The following is a 26,402-nucleotide window of genomic DNA, read 5'->3' on the forward strand; positions in this document are numbered from 1 at the left end:
ACAGATCTTTTCCAACAAACTGATGATACAGTCTCATCCTTCGGCAACAGATGATTTGGCCTTCTTCTGTGATGTACAATCAAAGTTAACATCGCAGACGTTATTTGGCAAGATTTTATTGTAAATTAATTGTTGTGATTAAGGAATAATGCGCTCGCAGGATGGGATTTACTAATTCAACGACGAGGTGACGAGAGTTTTGAAAGAGATGAAATTGGAGGGCATTTTTAGAGTTGTCTGACTTTTAATTGAACTAGGCTACTCTGATTTTCTTTATGTGATAAGAAATGCCTGAGCACGCGCGCTTAATTCGGTCGTGATACGCGGACGGTTTGCTCATGTTTTGGTGTTTACTATAGTGTCAAAGTGCCCATGAATGAGGATCCACGCAAGCATCCTCCCATAGACTGAGAGTTTCTCCGTTAACAGGTGGTTGTTCGCGTCTCTGATGGTCATGGTGACGGCGGAAACTCTCTACAGTTGTTCGACTTTTAGAACTGACGACAGCTGCGCAGGTTTTGAAAGCCAAGAGAGTTACTAGGTTAAAGCCTCTCCATCGAAATCTATGATCAGCTCGGTGTGTGTTTCGTCGTACCGCGGGCGCAAGTCGGGCAATAAACCTCCTTCCAAATCATGTCTGAAGGAAGAGATGGCCAGAGGCGAAGACTCGGACAAAATCATAATCAACGTCGGCGGCACGCGCCACGAAACCTACAGGAGCACCCTTAGGACCATACCGGGCACGAGACTCGCCTGGCTCGCCGACACGGACAACCAGGTGAACCCGGAGGCAGACATGGGGCAGACGCCCACCTCCAGCGAATTGTTTTTTGATCGACACCCGGGCATATTCGCCTATGTGCTGAACTACTACAGGACTGGCAAGCTTCACTGCCCAGCGGATGTGTGCGGCCCTCTGTTCGAGGAGGAGTTGGCATTTTGGGGCATCGATGAGACGGACGTGGAGCCCTGTTGCTGGATGACCTACCGCCAGCACAGGGACGCAGAAGAGGCGCTTGATATATTCGAGCCGCCAGACCCGGAGGAAGCGGAGGACGACCAGGACTTGCCCAGACGCTTCGGCATTGAGGACAGCCCTGACCGCTCCAGGGGATGCTGTGAAGTTTGGCAACCAAAAATATGGGCGCTCTTTGAAGATCCATATTCTTCGCGTGCAGCCCGGGTAAGAGATTAGAATTCACAATACAAGAATAGGGGGTAAAATAAGGCCTTTGAACATGTTTTTTCTTCTTCTTTAACAAATAGTCAAGGAGGTGATCCTTATAATCACGTGAACTGTTTTATTTCGTAGGCCACATAGCCTACAGCATATGTGAAGTTCCTTTGAAAACTTTTGGTTGTTTGTAAACCTTTATTTCAAGGAAATGACCAAATTACTGTGTTATTTCTAGGGTGTCAGAATGTTAAAGTATGTTACATTTTTGTTGTAACGAGGGGAAAATGTCACAACTCTAAATATCACATATTTGATAATTGAAAGTAATTCGTCATTAAAATAGTTTTAAATGGCAATGAATTGAATATCAGTTCAACAGACAACAGCACCAACTGTAGAAAACATGACTTGATTGTATGATTTTAATTGTTGGATACAATTGCAGGGTGGGACAGGCGGAACAGTCCAAAAGCACATTTTAAGGGGGGGGATTCAGACATTTCTTATGTTAAAAATTGTCTTCTTTTCATGATATTAGTTTTATTTTAGATAATAGTAAACATATCCATGAGTTTTTCCAACCTGTGAGATTATTGTCGCTAATGCTTTTAAAAAAGGTTGTGGGACAGCAAAGTGTACCATGTTCATGGAATGAGCCATAACCCGATCACAATATGTCCATCTAAATTAGAAACCATTTTAAAATGATTGACAAAAATAGACTTGCATCATGCAGTATTTAGTGTCAGTTATGCACATCTAACAGGTGGTGCATGCCAACAGGTGTTGTTGCATTATGGCCATTAGAGTTTTCAGGCTTTAGTTTCAATCTGTAAATTAGTTTTGATGTCATAAATGTCATGATCACAGATCATCTTTACTCTGTGGTACCGTTTGTGTGGAATTGTGTGGAAACACAATCAGCAGCAACTGTCTATTGAACGGCACCTGTCTCACACTGTTGCAAACATGCACTCACCCAGATGCCACCTGCTCTAGTGTTAATGTGTCACATGCTGATGTCAGATGTGTGAAATCCTCTCTTGCTGTGATGGATGAATGTCATTTGGAGACATTTCTATGATGCTACAGTCAAAATTATTTATGTTTAATTGGTGCCATATGCCCACTTATCAAAAGTTGTGCAACATTCAGATTTGTCTATTTGTCTGCTTTATTGATAGGTTGGTTATTTATAGCAGATAAATTACCTTAAACCAGCTCCAGATAGAGAATCCGTATTGAGGGCTGTGTCAGAGGAGTGATCTTTAGATTTTGAGGCTTAATTTTTAGTCAAGATTCAGTCAGTGTGTGTAAACGACAAACTAAAATAGGAGAAAGTAAGATAGCATGGACACAGTCCCTTTAAAATGCTTTTAAAATGTCTATATGTCCGTTTTAAGTCCATCAAATGATGATGAGATGATAAAAAGGATCGACTCGCAGGTATTACCCATGATTAGAATAAAATGTTTCGGTTACACTTTATTTTAAGGCGTCTTTGTTACAATGTAATCATACATTTAAGTACTGAGTAATATTAAGCAACTACATGCACTTACTATAGGGTTAGGATTAGGGTTTGGTTTAGTTGCATGTAATTATGCATTATTTATAGTTATTGCTATGGTAACTACATGTAACATGTAACAATGACACTAAAATAAAGTGTTACCAACGTTTCTCCTCTCACTCGTAGAATAAAGTCTATCACCACTCACAGTTCTTCAGCTGGGCCTGGTTGGTTTGATTTATTTGTGTATAATGAAAAAGTGCTCACCTTAATTTTACCAAAATTACAGTAAAAACAGTAATATTGTGAAATAGCCTATTACAATTTAAAGCAGCTCTTTTCTATTTGTAATATATGTAAAAATGTAATTTATTTCTGTTATGGCAAAGCCGCTCTTTTCAGCCATTACTGCAGTCTTCAGTGTCACATGATCCTTCAGAAATCATTCTAATATGCTGATTGGGTGCTCGTGAGATTTTTTATGATCAATGTTGAAAACGGTTCCATGATATATTTTTTTCAGTATTCTTTGATGAATAGAAAGTTCTATAGATTAGCATTCATTTGAAATAGAAATTGTTTGTAACTATAAAAACGATAAAATTGAAGTATTAATTTCTTACAGACGGCAAACCCTGAGGAATTTGCTATCACACCTATTTTGTGCATTTTATAGCCACTCATATATTTGATATCTGAATTTTTTTAAGCAAAATTCAAAGTGTAATTAAATCAGTAATGTGAAAGCTTTTTATTGTAGGACTAAATCTCTGTTACATCATTGAATCCTGGACCTTATGGCTCCTTTAAGAACTTAGGAACTCCAAGGCACTCGAAATAAGTAAAAAAAAGTAAAAAAGCCTTTATTTCATTGATGGCTTAAACATTAAAATTGGTGACAGATCCACCTACGCGTTGCTGCTTTACATGCCTTCGTCAGTGTGTGTGTGGCTTATGGCTCCTTTATTTTGACCGGGAAATAAATTTTCCCCTTAGAGAAATTTAAAAGTTAGGATTTTTTTTTAGTTGTTTGGCACAAAAGGTCACTAAAAATAAATAAAATACCAATGCTCTCATACAATGTGTCTCTTCTCTTTAGGCTACAAAACAGACATCAGATGTCATTGATATGCAGTGTGTTTGTCACAGCTGAGCTGCTTTGGTTGTTAACATCTACACAGCTGAGCCATTGCCTTGCAGGTCCATCACTTCATCACTATTAAGCTAGCTGTTTGTTTTTTCCTAATTAATTTAGATGATATCCAGCATACAGGCCTGGCAGACTAGATGCTGATCACGCCTCTAAGAAAACCAGTAATAGGGAAGAAAGAGGTGAAACAGAACAGATACACTTTCTAAAGAACAAACTTTTCAGAGCAAACAAGACATCATTATTTTCCAATCACCCAGATATGACAAGGAGCAAATGGTTGGGTTTCTTGGACCCTGCTGCTCTTGGCTCTCTCAATTATCTCTACCTTGAGAGTAATATGGGCTGCAGGGCTCATGTTACCATACTGACAGCTACCCAGGCCAGCTAATACAGTTAGAAAAGAGGAAAATCTATCTATGAGGGCTTTCATTAATCACTGGATCCAAACGGCAGAGGAGAAATGGAAAGAGATAGAAACACTGCAAGCATTTTTTTACAGTATCTTGTCTCTCAGTAAAAATGTCAAAACCTTTAAGATAAATTTACTTAAGTGTATATTCTTACCCTATTCAAATAATAATTTGACCCAATTGTAGTCTTATAAGTCTACTTGAATTGTCTTCTTCTGCTGCACATAAAAATAAGATATTTTGAAGAATGTCAGTAACCAAACAGTTTCAGTTCCCATTGACTTCCATTTTACTTTTTTATCCATCCAATATGGGTGAACATGATTTCACCAAGTACAACATCTTCCTGTATCTACATTTTTTCTGTGTGCCTTGAACAACATTCCAATTGACCAATCAGATTTGAGGGACACTTTTACAGTTTATATCAAGTTAAGGCTTACAACCAGGGTTAGGTGCTTCTACATCAGTGTTATCCACCTATCATTTCCCTCTGATTTTATGAAGAAATTATAGTAGGGTTAGATTTAGGGGTGGAGATAGGGATAGAGTAAGGACTACATTTTCAGACAGGGATGTTGACAGAATGTTGATCCAGGAGTCTTATATTATAATCACGGTGGTGACCCCATAGGATGGAAGTCAATGGGAACCAAAACTGTTTCGTTACCAACATTCTTCAAAATATATTCTTTTGGGTTACACTTTATTTTAAGGTTACATAGTAGCATTGTCCTTAATTGTCCTTACTCAAATAAGTACTGAGTAATATGAATTATACATATACTGCGTTAGAATAAACTGGGAAGGGTCAAAGCACTTGCATATTGTTGTCCTATTGTTAGTTTAATTGCTTCTAATGCTCTCCTCATTTGTAAGTCACTTTGGATAAAAGCGTTTGCTAAATGATTAATGTAAATGTAAATATCTTACTATATATAGTTAGGGTTTGGTTTAGGGTTATTTTCTTGTAATTATGAATAATTTATTGTTATTACTAGAACATGTAACTACGTCACCTAGGTTTAGGTGTGTGTGTGATGTGTAAACTGTACCTCATAATTACAGCATTACATTCTCACCGTCATGGTAATTAATCAGTCACCGAGTAATTGACCGAGGGCAGACACTGTCTGGATGTGTGCTGTGCTTGGCATTCTGCTAGCATGATTTTGAATGGTTGTGTGCTTATAAAAAGCCTTCAGAACTGCTCCTGCGTTTTAAAGGGGCTCTGGTGGAGAAATTATGGGTTTGATCTTCATGAGATATCAGAGATCCCAAATATATGAACAATATAGCCTGATGTTTAATCACCCATAAAAATGACTTTAAAACAATCTCTCTAGGCTCAATCGAAGACATGCACGTATTTCCCGGTGGCATGTGTGGACAATAGCTTATCTTTACTTTTGAAAGACCTGTAGGGAAATCTCTGTGAAAGATAATGGTCTCTCCACTCATTAGCAAATATGCGATATCCAAAGAGACTTACAAATGAGGAGAGCAATAGAAGCAATTAAACTAACAATAGGACAACAATATGGAAGTGCTGTGAGACTTCCAAGTTTAGTCTAATGCAGGAAACAAAGATGTGCTGATGTAGTGCATTTTGAACCTTCGTTTTTCTTAAGTATGAGCTAGATCTGTGTTAGATTCAGATAAGGGTTTTGTTTTTTAGTGACTCTTTCTGTGCATTGCATCATTGTGCCAGTAGGTGGAAAGGAGTCTTAATGAGGGAGTCTTTGAATCACTTATTCAACCCATTTGTTTTAACACACAAATGAATTCAGAAACAAAACAAGTAACCGCTTTTATCAGTGAGTCATTGAATCATTCACTTAATCGATTCATCGGAAACGTTCTTTTTTGCCAGCAGGTGTTTTTAAAATGGGTGATTTCCCGGATGTTCAAGATTTAGCGCGCTCCATATCAATCTTTCTCACTTGTTGTGACAACAAACCTATGCCACTTTCACACCAAACACGAGTCAAAGGAACCGGAGCAACTTTTCTCTATTTATGGATATGATGAGACTTGCACAGGCGAGTGACGAATGTACGCAATTTCCTGTGAAAACCATCCCGTCAGATCTAAAATATTATAAATAAACTCGTTTTTGAAGAAGGATTTATGATGTATTGAGTTTTTGAAATTGAAATTTTGTTAATTTTGAACAAAAAAAGTTACATAGTGTACCTTAAATTTTATATCGCTAACAAAATCATCATGAAGAGGTGGATATTTTATATATTGCTCAGCCCTAATGAAGTTAAACATGGATTTGCAAAAGTATTGAGACCCTAAAACAATTATCTGATTTAATTGAATAGCAAATCCTGAAGTGTATTATTCTTGAGGTTTAAATGTTTTTTTTGTCTAATGTTAAGAATACTCTAAAATATGTAACTGCAAAAATATTCATGCCATGTGCTGTTGAAGATCTACATTTACAGGTGTAAACAATTGCCTCTAACAAAATGTGAATCATTGCAATAACTGTTTTATTTTGAATAGCATAACAGACTAGATATGATTGAATTGCTCTTGATTCTGACATTTTCACACGCCACTGAATTTGAGAAATGTACATGCAAATGAAGCTCTTGCTTCTCAAACTGACAGTTATACTGTTGTTATTTGATCGATTTTACATCTCTCTCTCTCTCTCTCTCTCTCTCTCTCTCTCTCTCTCTCTCTCTCTCTCTCTCTCTCTCTCTCTCTCTCTCATACGGCCTAAAATAGGTCATACTGGTCATACGGCCTAAAATAGTTTCTTATTACAAATTGTATTGTTACAAATTATTTTGTTAATGATTTTCAACAAATTAAACAATAGAGAGGAAATCATTTATAACCTGTTGATTTTTGTACTGCTATTACTTTTTTTTAGCTATTCTGATCTATTTTCTTTAATGCAATCAACAAAGACTAAAACCCATATAAAATATGATCTTGTTTATTGTTAGATACTGACTGCCTGCTGCCTGCCAGATTCACAAATAGTTTGTTGTTGTCATTGATCTAAACACGACTTTTTTAGCTTTTTACAGGCAGGACGAGGCAGTTGCTTACACTCTGAAAAGTTTTTGGCAAGAGAATGGATTTAAAGAACGCCCTGTTTATTATAACTATATGTAATCTCAAAATCATGTAAACTCTGTGTTAAATCAAGTCATAAGAGAGGCTAAGTATGAACAGATTATATGAACATTTAACCAGAAGACTTGAGTGCACGTCCATTGATGTACGTCTCTTTCTAATAAAATGCTCACAGAATTGATACCTGCACAAGCTGGTCCAGGCATGCAGCGAGCAGAGGTCCCCGGTATGAGCCTTATATTAACACAATGACAAGTGTAAATAACAGACTTGTGTCTCTAGCAGTTTCATAGTTCTTTGCTACAGAGTATGACCAGGTTGGCTTTGTCTGTTTAGAAGTATGGTAAACCATTTGGCATTTAGATAAACCAAAATCTAGATATCCTTCACAGGCTAGACTTGCTCACAGACCTATACTCACAGCTTGTTGCAATGACACGTTCACTGCAGTGGTGTTTTGTAATGTTAAGACTGATTGTGTTTGAGAAAATCATTTAAAATGAGTCATTGTATTAGCAGAGCAAAATATTAAATTTTTGATGAAAATTTTCGGTAACGCTTTAGATTACAGCCCGGAAAGTACTGCGTAATTAAAGCGATTTCACAGCTTAACTTTCGGTAATTATACTATAAATACTATACTGGCATGTAAGTGTAAGGAAACAATATGGAAAGTTTGGTGAATAAAGGTGTAACAACCAGGAGAATAAGAAAATGATTTATACTTATAGAACTAAGGGGTACTTATATTGTGGTGAATCAGTACACACTGTGGCTTTTTAAAAATTACATGGTACATATCTGCATTTATAAAGTAATCTTTTTAAACAAAAGTGCACTGAAAACTAAAACTAGTAGTGCAACTTTTGCTTAAATATTGGGGAAAGATACTCTTTTTTTCATGTAGTGGTGCTTCTTAGACACAATCTTATATCACTGACTCAGAAACCTTTATTTATTATACTAGCACCACTTATCCTGTAACTACTTGGAGCAAGATACAGTTCTCAGTATTTTAAGCTTTTCTAAGTTTTAGCTTCACTTGCCTTGGTGTAAGCCCAAACTTAAACATCTGCACTTTTGCTATCCAAAAAATAAATAAAAAATGATATATGCATAGATATGTACCCTGTAATTTTCAAAAAGCCTATTCAGTTTGTATTGGTACACAATTATTACAAAAAGGTATGCAGTGTATGTTCATGCTAAATTGCACCCAAATGTAAGATTGTAGAATCATAATAGTAGAATAAATCCTGAAATATTAAGCAGCACAACTGTTTTCAACATTAATAGTATTAAGACATGTTTCCTAATCAGCATATTCCACAGCACAGGAATAAATTACATTTGTAATAAAGTTTTATAGTATTACTGTTTTTACTGTAATTTTGATCAAATGCAGTCAAATGCAAAAATCTTACCGACCCCAAACTTTTGAAAAGTTTGATTGCATGCTGACTTTTTGACGATTTATATTTTGATTTAATATGTAACATTAAGTAAAAATATAGTCTATATAGAAAAACTAAAATCATAGACCATTGAGGGAATAAATAAATGATTGCTCTTTGTAGCAGAATTGTTTTCACAATTATCATATGCACAGTGACATACTTTTATACACTGAAGAAATACAAGCACAAGGTCAAGGAGGCCAAGCTTGATTCACAATTTAAATGATTCACCCTTTTTATTCTTGGGTTTCCGCAGTTTATCTGACCCTGACCCAAGCGCATTTTGCCCTGACATGTTACTGCAGTGACAGTGTGCCTTGACTTTGTTTTTTTTAAATGCTGTTACTCTCAGAAATGAGCATTCACACACAAAAGCCATTGCAGAGAAATGTATCAAATGCACAAACACTGTTGTTCATGCAGGGAAAAGACAGATTCTCTGGAGAAATGCTTGGCACAACAGCTTATGGGCTTTTGGCACTGGACCCAGAGTTATATGACAGACAAAATAATAGTGACTTAATTCATCCCTGGTGTATGTAATTGCTTTAGTTCCCTGCAGTCTGCAGCTTAGGAACAATATAAAGCATGGAAGGAGAACCTTTTTGGCTGTCAAAGTCATGGTTCACTTGACATATTGAATCTTTGCTTTGAATAATACCTTACTTGTGTTAAGCTCTCAAATCTTGCACTCAAAATCTGTTTGTCAATGTCAAACATCATTGTTCTCACATGTCATGTGACCTATCATGATATGGCAAGCTTGAATATGTGAAAGTATCACTGAGATATGAGACCTATGGCAGCGGAGAAGATTCAATTAATAATGTCCACTAATGTTTTTCATTTAAAAATTCAAACACAAAACAATAACATGAAACCCTAGCATATAGTATAGTACATTCATGGCCATGTTCACCAAACAGCACAATTACATTTACAGTTTTATCCATTTGGTAGATGCTTTTATCTAAAGCAACCTACATTGCATTCAAGCATTGTATTCATTAATGCATTCTTTAAGAATCAAATCCTTGACCTTGAAGTTGCTAGCACTGTGCAATACTGTTTGAGCTACAGGATGACAATTTAGGGTGTTATATTTTTGTAAAAGATGTTATTAAAGTGATGGATAGGTAACATATTTGTTTATCCAGTCCTCCTAAGCTAACTATTCTCTGTGTTTAAGGACCTCCCCTGAGGACTTGAATGCCAGAGAGTTTAAATGTATCCTTTATTTTATATATTTTGAGTCTTCCTCCTTTTACTGACATTGTTTTTTACTTGTTTAACAGTTATGGCAGGCTTGAATTATTTTCCATGGAAACCTAATTGTGAAACAATAGGGTTTGCTCATACAGGTGGACTGGAATGTGACAGCTGCACTATGGGTAAAAGTCTTTGTGAGGTGTGACTAAAAAAAAAAAGAGCTGGAGGCTGCTGTAGTGAACAGCTGGTATGGGAGACTATCTAAGTGGACACTCACAGACACAAGCAACACGTTCTCTCTCTCTTTACCACTCTCTCTCTCTCTCACTCACATATACACCGTTCAAAAGCTTGGGGTCAGTAAGATGTTTTATTTTATTAGGCAAGGATGCGTTAAATTGATCAAAAGTAATTTATTTTAGACTGTAATAATTCACAATATAGTTTTTTTTTACTGTATTCTTTTTTTCAAATAATTGAAGTATTTGTGAGCATAATAGGCTTTTTAAAAGTCTCTCTGATCACAAACAGTATATATTTTCTTGTCATAGATAATCTCCTAAATCAGAAACATCTGGATGTGCAGATGTGTTTGTAAAAGGATGCATCAGTACAAAGCAAGTACATTTGCAGCCATCACCTATTCAACATTTTTTTTGTGATGTACTGTTAGATTTGAGTAGCAGTTATAGTAAAAGTAGTGTTAATGCTGCCAGATTGATTTCAATGAATCACTCTTCAAAAATAGTAATTATTACATCTAAATGAACTCACATAACAATCATTGTTTATTTATAATGAATACTATAAGTTAACAGCCATCTGGCCTTCCTGTTAATATATTTTTAGCAGTAGCAACCAATAAAGTCTACACTTTATACTGTTAGTGCTCAGATACAAGATAGCTCATATTTTCATACTCTCAGATCTTCATGTATTTCTATATATATATATATATATATATATTTCGTATTGGAAAAAATGGTGTCAGCATACAAAACAGTTGCACTGGATACATGATATTAGCTTTTGTTTAATGAGTTAATCTCAACGAACTGTTGCAATAGTATGTATTTATAATATGTGTTCTGTCATGTGATATAGTGCTGGATAAACGTGCACAATGACCCATCTGTCCAGCAATTTACAACTCCACTTAAACTGTTTGTGTTCAGCACTCTGCAAGGTTTTGCTAATGTTGTAACAATAGCTCTCTGTGGGGTGCGAGAGCAGCTCGACTAAATTATTTTCCCATTTCCTCATTAGAACACAAATATATTTAGCTTAGAGTCCCTTTCTACGAAACAACGCCTCACACATTACTGAAAATATGGTGTCTGCTTTTATGTTAAGCACAAAATTATAGGCATGAAGAGCCAGTATGAGTTAAGGTGCTAGTCAGAGAATTCTGCAGATTCGTTGGGGTAGAAATGTCCTTTTAAAAAATTCTACACGCGACTTTAGAAACAAAATATCTTTATACTAAAGTAAAAGTACAACATCTCTTCTCTATTACAATATATATAATTCAAATATTGCTCTATTGTTACTATAACTGATTTTACAATCAATTTTACCTTCAATATTAACAGAATCCATTTTAATGGTCAACATCAGTCAATCCTACACTTTTTGTGACAACTTGCAATTGATTAAAGTTGATTAAAGTACTCAATAAAGCACTTTTATCAGGAGTGAAATGAAAGGGCTGCTGGAACAGACAACTGTCATACTTCATCTTTGGTTCTCTATATTTGCACAAGTGCATTGTGTAAGAAGACTTATTGGAAAACCGTGTCTCTACTGTACCTACATTTTCATAAAGACTTATTTTCTCGTGGTTCCTTGCGTTATTACCTCAAAACACTTTCACCATAGTGTGTGATTTATACATGTTGATATTTTTCCTCACATAACCAGCTCCATAAGGCTTTTCTAACATAGTAAACTTGCTCTGTAGCTCACCTAGTACAGTGATACTGTAATACTGAGCGTCAGAGTCCTGTGAAACAAGTGAAGCCTAACGATAAAAGAGCTTAAAGATTTTTATAAGCAAGCCAAAATGGAATTGTGCTTCAGCCAATGCATTTTTAGCTCACATTTCCTGATGTTAACAATATGGGTTAGGTTTAGGGTAGGGATTAGTGATGGTGTTATGTTATTTTAAAATTATAAAAAACATTAACCTTTTAGTATCAATCAACAGACATTTCATTTCCACACTGCAGCAATAAATACAACAATGTAACAAAACCTTGCCAGATTTAGATTCATCTATTTTATAAAACTGAACACTTACTGGAAATTTCACGTTGAAAGTATTGCGAAATGTGCCAGAAGGCAGCAATGAAATTATGATTTTGCCGAAATTTTGCCACAGCCAAGTATTGTTGTCTTTGCATAATTCTAATGTTATCTAACAAGGGAAAAGTGCATGCACAGATATGCTATAAGAGTAAAGGAAGTTTTCTCATTTTGATCCGTACAACAACAGGAAGTGCTCTAAATGGGATCTGAGCTGGGTCCATCCTAGTCACGGGACCACCGCTGTCCTTTGCACAAACACATCTGCTTGTCATACACTTACAGGGTCAATATGTTCACCTTCTCAACAGAGAATTGATGGTTCACCTTCTCAAAAACAAATACAGAGAAGCTTGTTTTGTGTGAAGTCAAAGCCAGAGGTCTTCAATAGTTGGAGCTACAGGGTGTCCGGCAATTGTTGTTTGATCTGGATTTTAACTATTGAAACTATTTTTTTTGTGTAAAAAAGGACAATGGCAGCAAAAAAAAAGAAAGAAAATAATTTCTTCAACCAAAGCTTAACTATAGCTCAGTTAATATAAATATATATGTTAATAAATGGATATTGTGTTAAAGTCATGATAAAATGAAAGTAGCAATAGATATTTACCTCCATATAGTGATGTATAAGTGAATTGTGTTAATGGAAAAGAAAGAAAATGTAGGGCAGGAACTTGGTTTAATCCATCAGTTGATGATTGAATAGAGGGAGATTTTGTTTAATTCAAGCTTGTAGTCGATTGTAGGAAATGGGAGTTTATGCGGATTAAGTGATTAGTGTCCAGCATACATACATCACTGAAGAGATTTCATTGGAAGATCAAGTTATGACTATTAAGAAGAATTATTATTAGCCTATAATTATTATATATTTTTTTTTACAGATGATTGGTTCACAATCACAATAAATACCAATAACATGCATTTAGAAAATATATAGGATGAATTTTATGCCAACTTTAAATAAATCTCGGTGGTCATCGTGATTTTGCCAAGTAGCCTACGACATGTTATTGGATCAACATATTTTGTTGATCCTGGAACAACATTCCTGTCCGTAAATTGTATAACCCTACAAGTCAGAGGGAAATGATAGGTGAATAACACTGATGTAGAAGCACCTAACCCTTGTTGTAAGCCTAAACTTGACATAAACTGTAAACTTGTTGATTGTAATGTTGTTCCAGGATCAACAAAGATGTCGATCCAGGAACATGTTGTACTTGGTGAAATCACCTTCAGCGTATAGGCTAGACTTAAAATGCATATTACTACAATATGCATGTCTAATTCACCAAGAGGTCCTTGACCTAAAAAAACTGAAGACTCCTGATCTTAAAGCTCTGTCATAGTTTATTAAGCCCGCCAAATCTTGAACAGGCAGCCTGCTGTAATAGATCAAGGAATTTTTAAAATGGTTAAACATGTCTTCATTTGTTTATTACTCCTGTGAGGATGTGCAAACATAAATAAAATGTATTACATTGCTCTTGTGTCGCCTATGGGCTTGTATCTCCTTCAGCTTGACAACAAGTCTTCAACTGTGTGGTGCTGGTGTGACATGGTTGTCATGGTTACCCAACCCCAAACCCGCCCCCCCCCCCCCGCCCCCCTCCACTTGCTTTGCTGCTCCATCCTTTCTTCACATCTTCAAATATATTCTTTTTCTTTTAGTTTCTTCAAAAAATAACAACTGCCACTCAGTCCACATATTCATCTGCTGTTGATTTCAAATAATTTAATTTGATGATTTTCATTAAACTCTGCACGGCATCATTGTTAGAGATAATTTGGAGCTTAATTTGGGCTAATTTAATTGTTTCTTGCTAATGAAGGAAAAAGAAATGGCCTCCATTGGTTGAGATAATACTGTATGTTAATAAGGAAGCAGGCTAATATGGCTCAACAAATAAGGGTGGTGGCCTGGGAGATGTGAGAGAGTTTCTGGCAAGTGCTGCAAAAAGTGTTTTCAATTCTTCTAATAATATGAAGCTTGGTAATGTATTAAACAACTAAATATGTGATAAAATTTTTTTTAAAATTTACTAAATAAAACAGTAACAATTCCATATACAACTGAAAGTGCATTGCACTTAATGGAAAGAAGTTATGTGAATAATCAGCAGGTTTTGACTGTAAGAAGAGAACATTTTAAATTGAAAGGAATAGTTCACTTAATAATTAAAACTCTGTCATCATTTACTCACCCACAAGTTGTTTCAAACTTGTATACATTTCTTTCTTCTGCTGAACAAAAGATTGTTAATGTACAGTTGATGTACCCCATTGACTTCCATAGTATTTTTTCCCTACTTTTCCCTCTTTTGTGTTCAGCAGAAGAAGAAAATTCATACAAGTTTGAAACAACTTGAGGGTGAGTAAATGATGCCATAATTTTCGTTTTTAAGTGTACTATTAAGTGTACTGTTATAAACTCTGTTTTTGTTCAAGGTTACAGTAATATAGGGACATGTCTATTTGTGTTTAATGTTCTGTTATTTTGGGATTTAAAAGGGTTTCTGTTATGTTAGTTTTGAGGGGTACCATTATGCTGAAGAGAGCCTATGGTTAGGTCGAGGATAGGCCAATGAATGCTAAAACTATATGCTGCAAATGCAAGAGCAGTGATAGTCTCTTACTATCCCCAAACATCAGCATATGCGTGTTTGCTAGCTATTCATTTAAAAAAAGTTAATTTGATCTTTCCGTTGATTTTCTCAGAATTCAACTTTACAGTGGGTTATAGCAAACTATAAACTATAAATAAAATGTTTAATTTTTAGTAATGAAACGCAACGATCAATAGAAAATGTAAACATATTCTGAATGTTTATTAAAACATTATGGTCCAATTAGGTGTGTGCGATCTTCCCAAAATGTAATATCACGATCTTATAACAAACAGTCACGATCCACGATCTGAATCACGATCTTCCAATTTTGAGATGTATCGAGAATATCCAGACTGGAACAAGCCTGTGGATTTATCTATTTGCACAATAAAAAAATAAAAAAACAGTATTGCACTAAACAATCTGTTGTCAAAATAGTCATTAAACCCTAAGTTAAACTTTAAAACACTGCATAGTCTTCACTTTACGAATTAACATTGACTGTCAAGAGCAGTGAGTGATTTTGTCTTTGTCTTTTGCTTAATATTAATGACACAGACAGCAGCAGTTATTTAGAACGAATGCATGGATCTAATATAATGACATGCATCCAATTTCTTTCCCGACTGTTCATTCACTTAAGACATAACTGACTGGACATTTTGACATATTTTTGTGTATATTTGACCATTTACCATTTGTGCTCCTGAAATCCCAGGTATACTTTGCTTGTCTGTGTTCTGCTCCTCGTAGTGTGCGCTCACAGAGAGCACGTGGGGATCAGTCTCTTTCTCAGTTTAATGCGCTTTTAATAACTCTTTTTAAAATAAAGCATGTACCACAGTAGACTCGCATTACATAATTTGACTGATTTGCGTCACCATGCCTGAAAGACACTTGATAGAGACACATGATATAATTTGACACAAGCCATCCAGTAGGCAGTCAAAGCTGTATTTTAACATTATTACAAGGACATAAAATATCTCAATCTCTATGATTCGCTTGAAAAGTAAATTGTGGGCGTCTTTAAGATTGATCACGATATAAAATCGTCTGATCGTCCACCCCTACGTCCAATCAAATGCATTTAAAAACTTGTTTATTGAGTTGTGATTTATTCCTAGTCTAATTTGCTTACATCTACATTTGTCTGTTTCAGATAATTGCCTTTGTCTCCCTCTTTTTCATCCTGGTGTCCATCACTAACTTCTGCCTGGAGACCCATGAGGCCTTTAATGAGCTTGTTAATCGCACTGAATTAGGTTCAGCCGGAAACACCACCGGGACCTTCAAGCTGGAGATGGAGACCAAACCAGTGCTCATGCTGGTGGAGGGAATCTGCGTGGTTTGGTTTACCTTTGAGTTCCTGGTCCGCATCATATGTTGCCCGAACAAGCTTCTCTTCATCAAGAACACGCTAAACATCATTGACTTTGTAGCCATCCTGCCCTTCTATCTGGAGATGAGTTTGAGTTGGCTCACATCTAAAGCTGCCAAGGATGTCCTGGGATTTCTGCGCGTGGTCCGTTTCGTGCGCATCCTACGGATCTTTAAGCTCACGCGACATTTTGTGGGTCTCAGGGTTCTTGGCCACACCTTGCGGGCGAGTGTCAATGAGTTTTGCCTTCTCATCATCTTTCTTGCTCTCGGGGTGCTCATCTTCGCCACCATGATCTACTACGCCGAACGTATCGGTGCAGATCCCCAAGACCCTAGTGGCAGCAAACACACTCATTTCAAGAACATTCCCATTAGCTTCTGGTGGGCTGTGGTCACCATGACGACACTAGGTTATGGGGACATGTACCCTAAGACGTGGCTGGGCATGATGGTCGGTGCGTTATGCGCATTAGCGGGAGTGCTTACCATCGCCATGCCAGTGCCCGTTATCGTTAACAATTTTGGGATGTACTACTCACTGGCTATGGCCAAGCAGAAGCTGCCCAAGAAGAAGAAGAAGCACAACCCAAACCCAGATATGGTGATAGACTCTGCCTCATTTGGGAAGTCTGAAAGCAACTCGCCAAGGAACAGCACACAGAGTGACACATGCCCCCTCGCCGCCGAGGAGAACATCGGAAGAAACCGCTCAGGTAGAACATCAGGATTTTCATGACAATTGTGATGTCTGAGAGGATGTATAGAACTATATGGTACAATGGGTCTCATTCATGAAACATTCGTAAATATACGAGTAAATATGTGAGTGATTTGCGCGTAAAGAGACCTTCCCGAAAACTCTTCTCCTGATTCACAAATACTTCGTAAACGTCAGATGTGATAGTGAAATGTGTGTGTGTGTTAATGAATTCCAATCAGTCGTAAATGGGACGCGTGTGCACGCTCATTCTCAATTACCATAAATCCCGCCCATTAAATCCCACTGACAACTATATATGGGCATCATATTATGACACCAAACGAAGGATTTCAACATGTCTTCTCAAAAGCGAATGGAGACGATTTGGAGACGAAAAAGAACAATTTCTCAGATGCAGAAATTGACATTTTATTATCAGAAGTTCATTCAAAACGCCACATTTTATTTTCAAGCGTACATAGGCGTATCAGGTCCTAAAAAAAGGAAGCTTGGCAGCATATTACAGATGCAGTTATTGGAGTTTCATCTGTTAATCGAACAGTCTCAGAAGTGAAAAGAAAATGGTTCGACATGAAGCTCGACTGCAAAAAAAACTAATTAGTTCACTTCGAAAAAATATAGCCCAGCCCTATTGAAAGCAATTAATTATTTGATTAAAGTGTTCCGTTTGCAGATGCTATTACTGGCTCTCATGATAAAAGTAAAAAGAAAAAACATATGTAATTACTATATATAATATTTTTTTCAAAATGCTGTGTAAATATGAACCCGATTAAGGTGAATTAAAATGCAGCCTTATTAATGAGCAAAACGTTCGGATGTTAAACGCACTATTTACGCGTGGCTGGGAGCAGGTGTAGATTTCTTTCGTACCAACTAACATTTGGAAAATACGAACATTTTAATGAATCCGAAAATTTACGCCAGAACCACTTTACACACGATTTACACAAGAATTCGTTCTGCTCGTGTTTCATGAATGAGACCCAATGAGTCTAAAGTCTCCAAGAATATAAAGCCATTTCTTTCAAAATACTAAATAGTAACACAAAATCATCAAATCAGATTTGTTTTAAGTGATTAAATCAATTGTTTTGGCGAAGCAAAGCGTAACCCCAAAATCCTTAACAGAACATTATACAGGACATTTTTGCAGTAATTACATTAAATATATTAACATGGATCATATAGAAATGATTAAAACATCCTCAAAACAAGATATATTAAAGAAATACCATTTATATTAAGACTTAAAAAATTATATCTTTAATTAATTTTCTTATTCCAATGGGAAACATTTTTCTCAATGTAAGCATAAATCTAACACAATTTTGTGCAGTTTATGCTAATTCTTATAATTAACATTATATTGACCGCAAATATTGAAATCTGTTCTCTCTTGATGGGCAACACTGTCATGAAAACTGACATGCATGTTTTTGTATTTTTTATCCCATTGTCAGATTCAAAGCAGAATGGCGATGCCAACGTTACTCTTTCAGAAGAGGAGGGCTGCAGTCTGACCCAACCGCTCTCTCCCAGCGAGAGGTGGACCCTCCGATGTTCACGCAACAGAGACAAGACCATGAAAGAGGCAACTTGCTTCCTGCTGAATTCTGGAGACTTTTCTTGCGGAGCTGAACCCACCATCCACACAGGTAAAGGGGAACTGCTGGCTATGGAGTTAGTCCTATCCTTTAGGAGAAATGGCACGGATAAATTATGCTTCAACCCATTTTCAGTGTCAAAATATAAAAGAGTAAAAAGTCTTGTTAAAATGGACTAATAATACATAAATAGGTATGACATTATTTTGAGTAAAAATTATTTGATTACAAGCAAGAGCCTGCAGAGTGCAATGAGGGACATGAAACTTGCAATGATATCCAGGAAATTGTTCAGCTGTGCAGTTTAAAGGTCATTATAAAAAAAAATTTTAACCCCAAATTGCCATTATTGATCAGAATAAAGTATTATAGATTGCCATAAAATAAGTGCAGATATTCTGTAACTGACATTTCAAAACTGAGAGAAATAGGATGATAACATCACACAAAACAAGGAGAGCATCATGATGGACAAACCATTCGACAAACCCGACATCCTTCATTAATGGCTGCTGTCAAGTCAGACTTCATCTCAGCCTGACTGACTTGCACCTCGGCCCCCAAATTCCCCAAAGCTCTGACAGGTTGCCGGCAGTCTATTTCTGGAGATAATCGCTTGATCACGAGCTGCTTGAGCAAACATTCCACCTTTTACATCCTTGAAGCTCCGTCTGCTGATGTAAAACAGGAGCTTATTAGCGCCTGTTGCTGAAAAGGTGGGAAAAATCATCTGAAATCCATAACAGAACATTACACCGGAAAAACTTGGGATTGCAGTATTTCTTGCAACTGTGAATTGCTACAGTTTTCATCTAGTTGTTTTTCTAGTATGCCCTCATTACTGCGTTTTGAGCCTGAGTGTACATTTGGGTTCACTTAATGGGTAAATGAATGAATATTTCCATAAATTAATAATGCATAATTAAATATAGTCATGTGATCTCATCTATGACTAGTTGATGTAGCATGAACGTAGATTTTCATTTCAAGAGGCAATAAAAGGAAATATGAATATTAATCCCACCAGTTAGCATGCTTGCTTGTTTTGATTTCCTTTTCCCTCCATTCTTGGAAGATTCAAACAGAGGTCGTCTAAGCCGTTCAGACATTCGGAGATGGTTGATTTCTAGTTTGGTTGAAAAGCATGCAATTTTCCTTGCTGATGTGGAGACAGATGCACTCTGTGAATCAATGAGGGGCAGAGCGACGTACAGCAGCTGTGGTCCTGTCAGAAAATGAACAGTGATTACATGCAGTAATTCCCTCACCAGACATAGCAAAGATGCTCCATCCTTGGAAATGTCATCGCTGATGTTAAAAATAAATATGTATGAATGATCTACAGGCCAGAAACTCATGGCATTTGTTCTGTTTATTTGATTTGTTGTGTGAAACATATGAAAACTGAAAACAAGTCAAGCCAATTTTGCTAAATACATAGCATATTTAGATTGTTTTCTGAAAAATAAACACACCCACAAAAGCATGTTTATTTGCAGTAAAGACAGAGGGCCCTATCTTAATGATCTAAGCGCATGGTCTAAAGCGCAGGGCCCAAGTTCACTTCGGGCGTGTCCAAATCCACTTTTGCTAGTTTAACGACGGGAAAAATTGTCGGCATGCCATGCGCATGGTCTAAAAGGATTGTCCCTATTCTCTTAATGAGTAATGGGTGTGTTTTGGGATTTACGTGCGTTAAACCAATCAGAGTCTCATCTCCCATTCCCTTTAAATGCTAGTACATGACCTAACGCGCCTGAACACACCTCGTTTTCAGACCAGCACGCCCATGGGCGCACAAATGGGCGCAAATGCATTTGCTATTTAAACTATGTGGTGCAGGTCGTGAAAATTATTACTATGTCGGACTGAAACGAGCAAAAAAACACTTGCTAGCAATGCAGCTGCATTGCGCTGGGTGTAGGATAGGGCCCAGAGTCTCCCTGCCTACTGTCTTCCCTCATGCAGCAGTCTTTTTCAAGCTGACTTCTTTCTTGATTTGTAAGTAATTATGTTGAAAGCCTGTCATCCACCAGTGAAAGGCATCATCTACAGCGGTCCTGATGTGAGTTATGGATCTGCTTCTGGTCCCGAAAGGTAGCTCAACTTAATTGATGCTAATAGGTTTCCATTAGCAACATGGGCAAACCCCACAGCTTCCCCAGAGTCTCTGAGTTCACTGCAAAGCTTCTGAATCCCAGAAGTCTTCTTTTTTTTAATAGGCAGAAATCTTTTTCTAAATGAACAGTCTTATATAAAAACATCTGCTGTGCTGTTGTCTAAAGTCTTGCTTGATTCAATGATATAAATCACACCATTACTTTACAGTCAGTCTCAGATATTAACTTTATTAAGAGGAAATATTTCCCCCCTGCTATTGAATTTCTGGGACAATTTTCACCTTGTGGTAGAAATTCCCCATACCGCCTTACTTAAGCTAAATGGGACGTCTCCACTTCAACACCTACAAATTTATACTCTACTAGGCATCTCCACTTCGACACCTGAACACTATCACTCGGTAATAAGGTATCTAGTTCTCCATTGACCTGCTTCGCAGCAGTAACCAGACAGACTCCAGACAATGCCTTTGAATATGCTTTAATCACGGCCGGGAGAATCTCAGACCAATTTCAGAGAGAATCCCCCAACAAAAAGAGAAGAGCAGCCAGTTTATATAGAATAAGTGCATGACAAAGGTGACAAGATTCATTTCATAATTTTTTCTAATATGATTGGTTCTTCATATGCATAATTCTCTGTTACTAAAAGTACATTTGGATTCCTTGATACTTTAGCTTGTTGCTAGAGTCATGAAGTGATGTATATAGATATATATTATATTATATAAAGCAATCAAATTTATTTCATTATTAAAGTGGGCAGTTTTATGTTCAATATAAAGCATGTTGACTGAATTTAGCTGCAATGTGTACATGGCCTAATTCCCTTTCATCTCTCTTGCGTTAATAGTTTTGCTGGTTCATTTTTGACCCTGCCACACGTATTAGCATGGTAAGTTTGTTTAAACTGTTTTCTCTCTTTGTGTCTTTGTTTCAGAGACCTGTAAAGACACTCTCACATCCCCAGCAAACTACACTCAAGCAGAAGTCACCTTCCTGACCTGAGGGGCTTTGTCCTGATAGGACTCTTCTGAGATGCTCAATCATTCATCTTCTCATTAGTCATGCATCATCTATCTCAGTCAAGGGTGCGATACCCCTGTAGACTGGTAAAATGTGGATCATCATCATCTGTCCGTTTTCAAGCTGCCAGGCATGTATTAGCATGATAGAGTACTTTTGGTCAAAATCTATCTTTAATGTACTTATATTTAGGGCACATAAAAATCTTACCCGAAGTAACTCTTTAAACTATTAATGATGATCAATGTTGCTTGAGATCCCATTAAAATTGGATAATTGTAAGTGCTAGTTTAATGCTGAAAGTTTACAAAATAACTTTATTAGTATTTTTAGAGACTTTTTAAAAGGACAAACATTTCTTTCCTTTCAAGATTATCTATCTAAAAGTGCAAATTCAGACTGAAACTTATGAGACACTTATGCTCACCCAAGGCAGCATTTATTTGATTAAAAAACTGTAAAAACACTAATATTGTGATATATTATTACAATTTAACGTAACAGTTTTATATTTTAATGTATTTTAAAATGAAATGTATTCCTGTATGGCAAAGCTGAATTTTCAGCATCATTACTCCAGTCATCAGTGTCACATGAGCCTTCAGAAATCATTCTGATATGCTGATTTGCCGCTCAAGAAACATTTAATATTCTTATCAATGTTATTATCACAATTGTGCTGCATAAAGATTTTATGAAAACTGTAATTCTTTTTTCAGGATTCTTTGATGAACAGAAAGTTCCAAAAGAACAGCATTTATTTGAAATATGTTTTAATTGTAACTATGTAAAAGTCTTTACTGTCCCTTTTGATCAATTTAATGAATATTTGCTGAATAAAAATAGACATTTCTTTCAAAAAACAAACAAACAAAATTTGACCAGTAATATACATCAATATCTATAAAACATTTCTCCCCTCAGGATACAAATTCTCAGCTTGTCTTTATTTGGACAAAAGTAGAAACCACCCTATGTCTGTACAGTATCTTCCAGAGATCACAGGCCAACTAACACAACTGTAATGACACATTAATCACTGTACAAATAACCCTCAAACAAGGATCTTCAAGAGCAGTTTTCCAAACTTATTTTATTTCGAAGGCAGTTTCTTATAAAGAAAATAAATAAGAAAGCAGATTTATTAAAGAACACAGTAGCAGCTGAATGGTTTTCCAACCATCGGTTTCTGTAATACAAATTACATGAAGTCTTACATTTGAAATCATCAATAACATCGCTGGTTGGGATGGGACCAAAATCTGAAAACTTTGTTCTGCTATGTTATAGTTCACTGTAATCTAACCTTCTTTTGCGAGTACACACTGTATAACCTGTCCAAGTTGTGCCTACTGTCTTGTAATACTACTAATTATATCAATTTTAATAATAATAATAATGATACAAAAAACAGTAGTATACTTTGTTGTTACGAAAGGCTTATATTGTTGAGATGTCAATCATGTTCGCACACAGACAAAAAAAAACTTTTTTGTGCGACACTTTTTTTCTGATTTGTTGTCTGCCATAGTTGCCTTATGTTTCGTAACAACAGTTCAAGTGAAAAATGTTATTTAGAGCCAAAAAGGGCGTCATGTAAATATCAGTACTGCTGTATGTAGCAGAGTATCACTATCTATCAAGAAGGTGCATTCACTGTCTACCGGTAGTTATACAGTCCAACAGTATCTGCCTTTAGCCAGTAACCGTGAGTTTGTTTGTGTGTTTCAGGGATGACGTAACATGCTAAAACAGGCTAATACAGTACACCAATAGATGATATGGTACAGCACTGTAACTTTTGGATACACATGTACAATGTTTTATGTCTAAAGAAAAAACAGTTCATATCTTGTATTATGTAGGCATGTGTGTCTATGCATCTCTGCAGGAATACGAATAAAATCTAAATATTGAACTGATGTTTGTGCTGCTTTATTTCAAGAGTGTGAGTTGTATGCTTTGGAATACAGATGTTCTTGTGTACCGGTATTTGATTTGAGAATGAGAGCCAAAGCCTCAGTGCGTCTAACTGATTGCAGACCTGAGCTTGTTCTGGCTCCACTTGTACAATTTTAAACAGAGTGGAATACACATCCATCTCCATGGCGACTGTGAGAGATAAGTCCCCCTAATTGTTGTTTAGCTCCTTCATTCTCTATATGCATCCCCCCCCCCATTTCGTCTGTCTCTCTCTTCTTCAATATTATCCATATCGCAATAGTCCAAATACCATACTACTTTAAAAAGTTAACAGACAAAAAAAAGGGTCTATTTCTCCCTGATCTAACCCTTAAAGGTGATATATTGTGCCCCTTTTCACAAGATGTAATATGAATCTATGATGTCCCCAGAATGTGTATGTGAAATTTCAGCTCAAAATACCCCCCAGATAATTTATTATAGCTTGTCAAATTTGCCCCTTTTTGGGTGCGAGCCTTTTTTTTATGTGTCCCTTTAATTGCAAATGAGCTGCTACTCCTCGCCCCCGTTCAGAAGACGGCCAATCAACAAGACACGCAAATCCCACTCATTCAAAACCTCAGAAATAACCAGTAGCATAGCACAGCCTTACGGAGAGACTCAGGAAGAGGTTGCAACGTTTAGACTGCACCTGTATGTTTCTGAATGCTTATTGGATACATAGTTGTTGTGGAGTTACATTGATTCATCTCATCAACTGGCATATACTGTCATGTTTAACTTTTACACAGATATTTTTATATAGCATGTTAAAGTTGTCACTTTTTGAGGGTCAGCAAAAACATTTTGTGTCTGGCCCTTTAAATGCAAATTAGCTGCTTCTCCCGACACAGAGGAAGGGGTTTCAAGAGCTTGTCTGTGTTAGCAGCTCCGATTACCTCATGCAGATACACACTAAAATGACAGAAACTGTTCTGCCTTTTATGTTTAAACGGAGTCAGACAATGATGGAGAGACTCAAGAAGAAGTGACAACACGTAGAATGCTTCAGGACATCTCTGAATGGTTAGATGATGAATTTATGTTGCTGATGTGGCGTTAACTATCTTCAATTTGCATATTCTGTCATGGTAATCTATAAATCGTTCATAGGAACATTGTGAGATGCACACAGCGTGACATTCTATGGCATGTGAAAAGACAGATGCTACAGTTTGAGCTGACTCACAAAATGTGCTCGACTTCAATGACTCTTCCTCCCCTCAACATGGACTGCGTCCCGGGGGCGGGGTTTATGTAAATTTTAGGGTTGGTGATGTCACTAACCCATGAGGAATGTCATGTAGTCCATACCAGCCGTTTGTTGTAGTCCTTAAAAAACTATTTCTTTAAAAGCAAATATCTCCATTTGCTTTGAACTTTGAGCATTGTAACTTAGCAGATGTTGTTTATGCTCAAACAGCAACATTACACACTAACTAAAGTTAGAAAAGTGAAATCACACTTAACCACCCGTTTAAACATGGAAAAAGTCAGATTTTCATTATATGTCCCCTTTAAAATATGCGTATTCTATTCTGTGTGTGGATGGAGCTTAAACAGAATCAATTTGATAAAGATTAGAACCTCAGTGTGTCAGAAGTTACCCAACTCACATTATGAGAGATGTTGATGTAATGGCTTAGAAAATGCATATTTTATTTTGTGTGGGGATGGACCTTACCTGGCACCAGTGTAAAATAAATATATTTAGGAGTTTTTGCCTTTTATAATGATAGCAGAGTACAGGATCAAGAAAAATCACAAACTGGGACTTGAACTCGTGTCACCAAACACCAGTGCACTGACCACTAGGCTATAGGGGTCAATATATCAGCAATTTAATTTAATATATTTAGAAATATATTTAGGAGTTTTTGCCTTTTATTATGATAGGAAAATATGCGATTAAACAAAGTCCACGAGCCGGGACTTGAACTTAAAAATCACCAGCTCTATATGTCAGTGAATTGACCACTAGGCTATGGGGGCCTTAGAATTAGCAGCTTTTTGATAGATATTAGAAGATCATACTTGTGTAAGAAATACAGGGGGAACGGATTCCGACGGCTGTTTTTTTGCTGTCGGATTCTGTTCCCCCTTTAATAAAAAACAGCCGTCTGAATCCGTTCCCCCACTACCATTATGAGAGGTATTTATGAAGTGGCTTAAAAAATAAATATTTATTTTGTGTGGGGATGGAGTTTACCTGGTCTGAAGAAATATATTTAGGAGTTTTTGCTTTTTATTAAGTTAGGAAAATATGGGATTAAAAAAAAGCCCATGAGCCGGGACTTGAACTTGTTTCAAGGCCACCAGGTGAAGTGGACCATCAGGTAAAGTGGGCCACCAGGTAAAGTGGACCATCAGGTAAAGTGGGCAATCAGGTAAAGTGGACCATCAGGTAAAGTGGGCCACCAGGTAAAGTGGGCCATCAGGTAAAGTGGACCATCAGGTAAAGTGGACCATCAGGTAAAGTGGGCCACCAGGTAAAGTGGGCCATCAGGTAAAGTGGACCATCAGGTAAAGTGGGCCACCAGGTAAAGTGGGCCACAAGGTAAAGTGGACCATCAGGTAAAGTGGGCCACCAGGTAAAGTGGACCATCAGGTAAAGTGGGCCACCAGGTAAAGTGGACCATCAGGTAAAGT

The 26,402-nt window shown here is 36.7% G+C and overlaps 1 protein-coding gene across 1 annotated transcript; it reads left to right on the top strand.

The window, feature by feature from the left end:
- Positions 1 to 275: 275 nt before the first annotated feature.
- On the top strand, positions 276 to 22,648 carry kcnc4 (potassium voltage-gated channel, Shaw-related subfamily, member 4). Its single transcript, XM_079638208.1, has 4 exons — positions 276 to 1,183; positions 16,097 to 17,030; positions 18,502 to 18,696; positions 21,706 to 22,648. The coding sequence occupies exons 1-4, from the start codon at positions 566 to 568 to the stop codon at positions 21,771 to 21,773; spliced, it is 1,815 nt and encodes a 604-aa protein (XP_079494334.1). The 5' UTR covers positions 276 to 565; the 3' UTR covers positions 21,774 to 22,648.
- The last annotated feature ends 3,754 nt before the right edge of the window (positions 22,649 to 26,402 follow it).

The sequence above is a fragment of the Phoxinus phoxinus genome, assembly GCF_949152265.1.
Source record: "Phoxinus phoxinus genome assembly, chromosome: 15".
Taxonomy (NCBI): Eukaryota; Metazoa; Chordata; class Actinopteri; order Cypriniformes; family Leuciscidae; genus Phoxinus; species Phoxinus phoxinus.

Coding starts and splice junctions, on each gene's coding strand:
- kcnc4 (XM_079638208.1), top strand. CDS start 566: ATGATCAGCTCGGTGTGTGTTTCGTCGTACCGCGGGCGCAAGTCGGGC. Junction 1,184..16,096: donor ATTCTTCGCGTGCAGCCCGG/GTAAGAGATTAG, acceptor TGTCTGTTTCAG/ATAATTGCCTTTGTCTCCCT. Junction 18,697..21,705: donor TGAACCCACCATCCACACAG/GTAAAGGGGAAC, acceptor TCTTTGTTTCAG/AGACCTGTAAAGACACTCTC.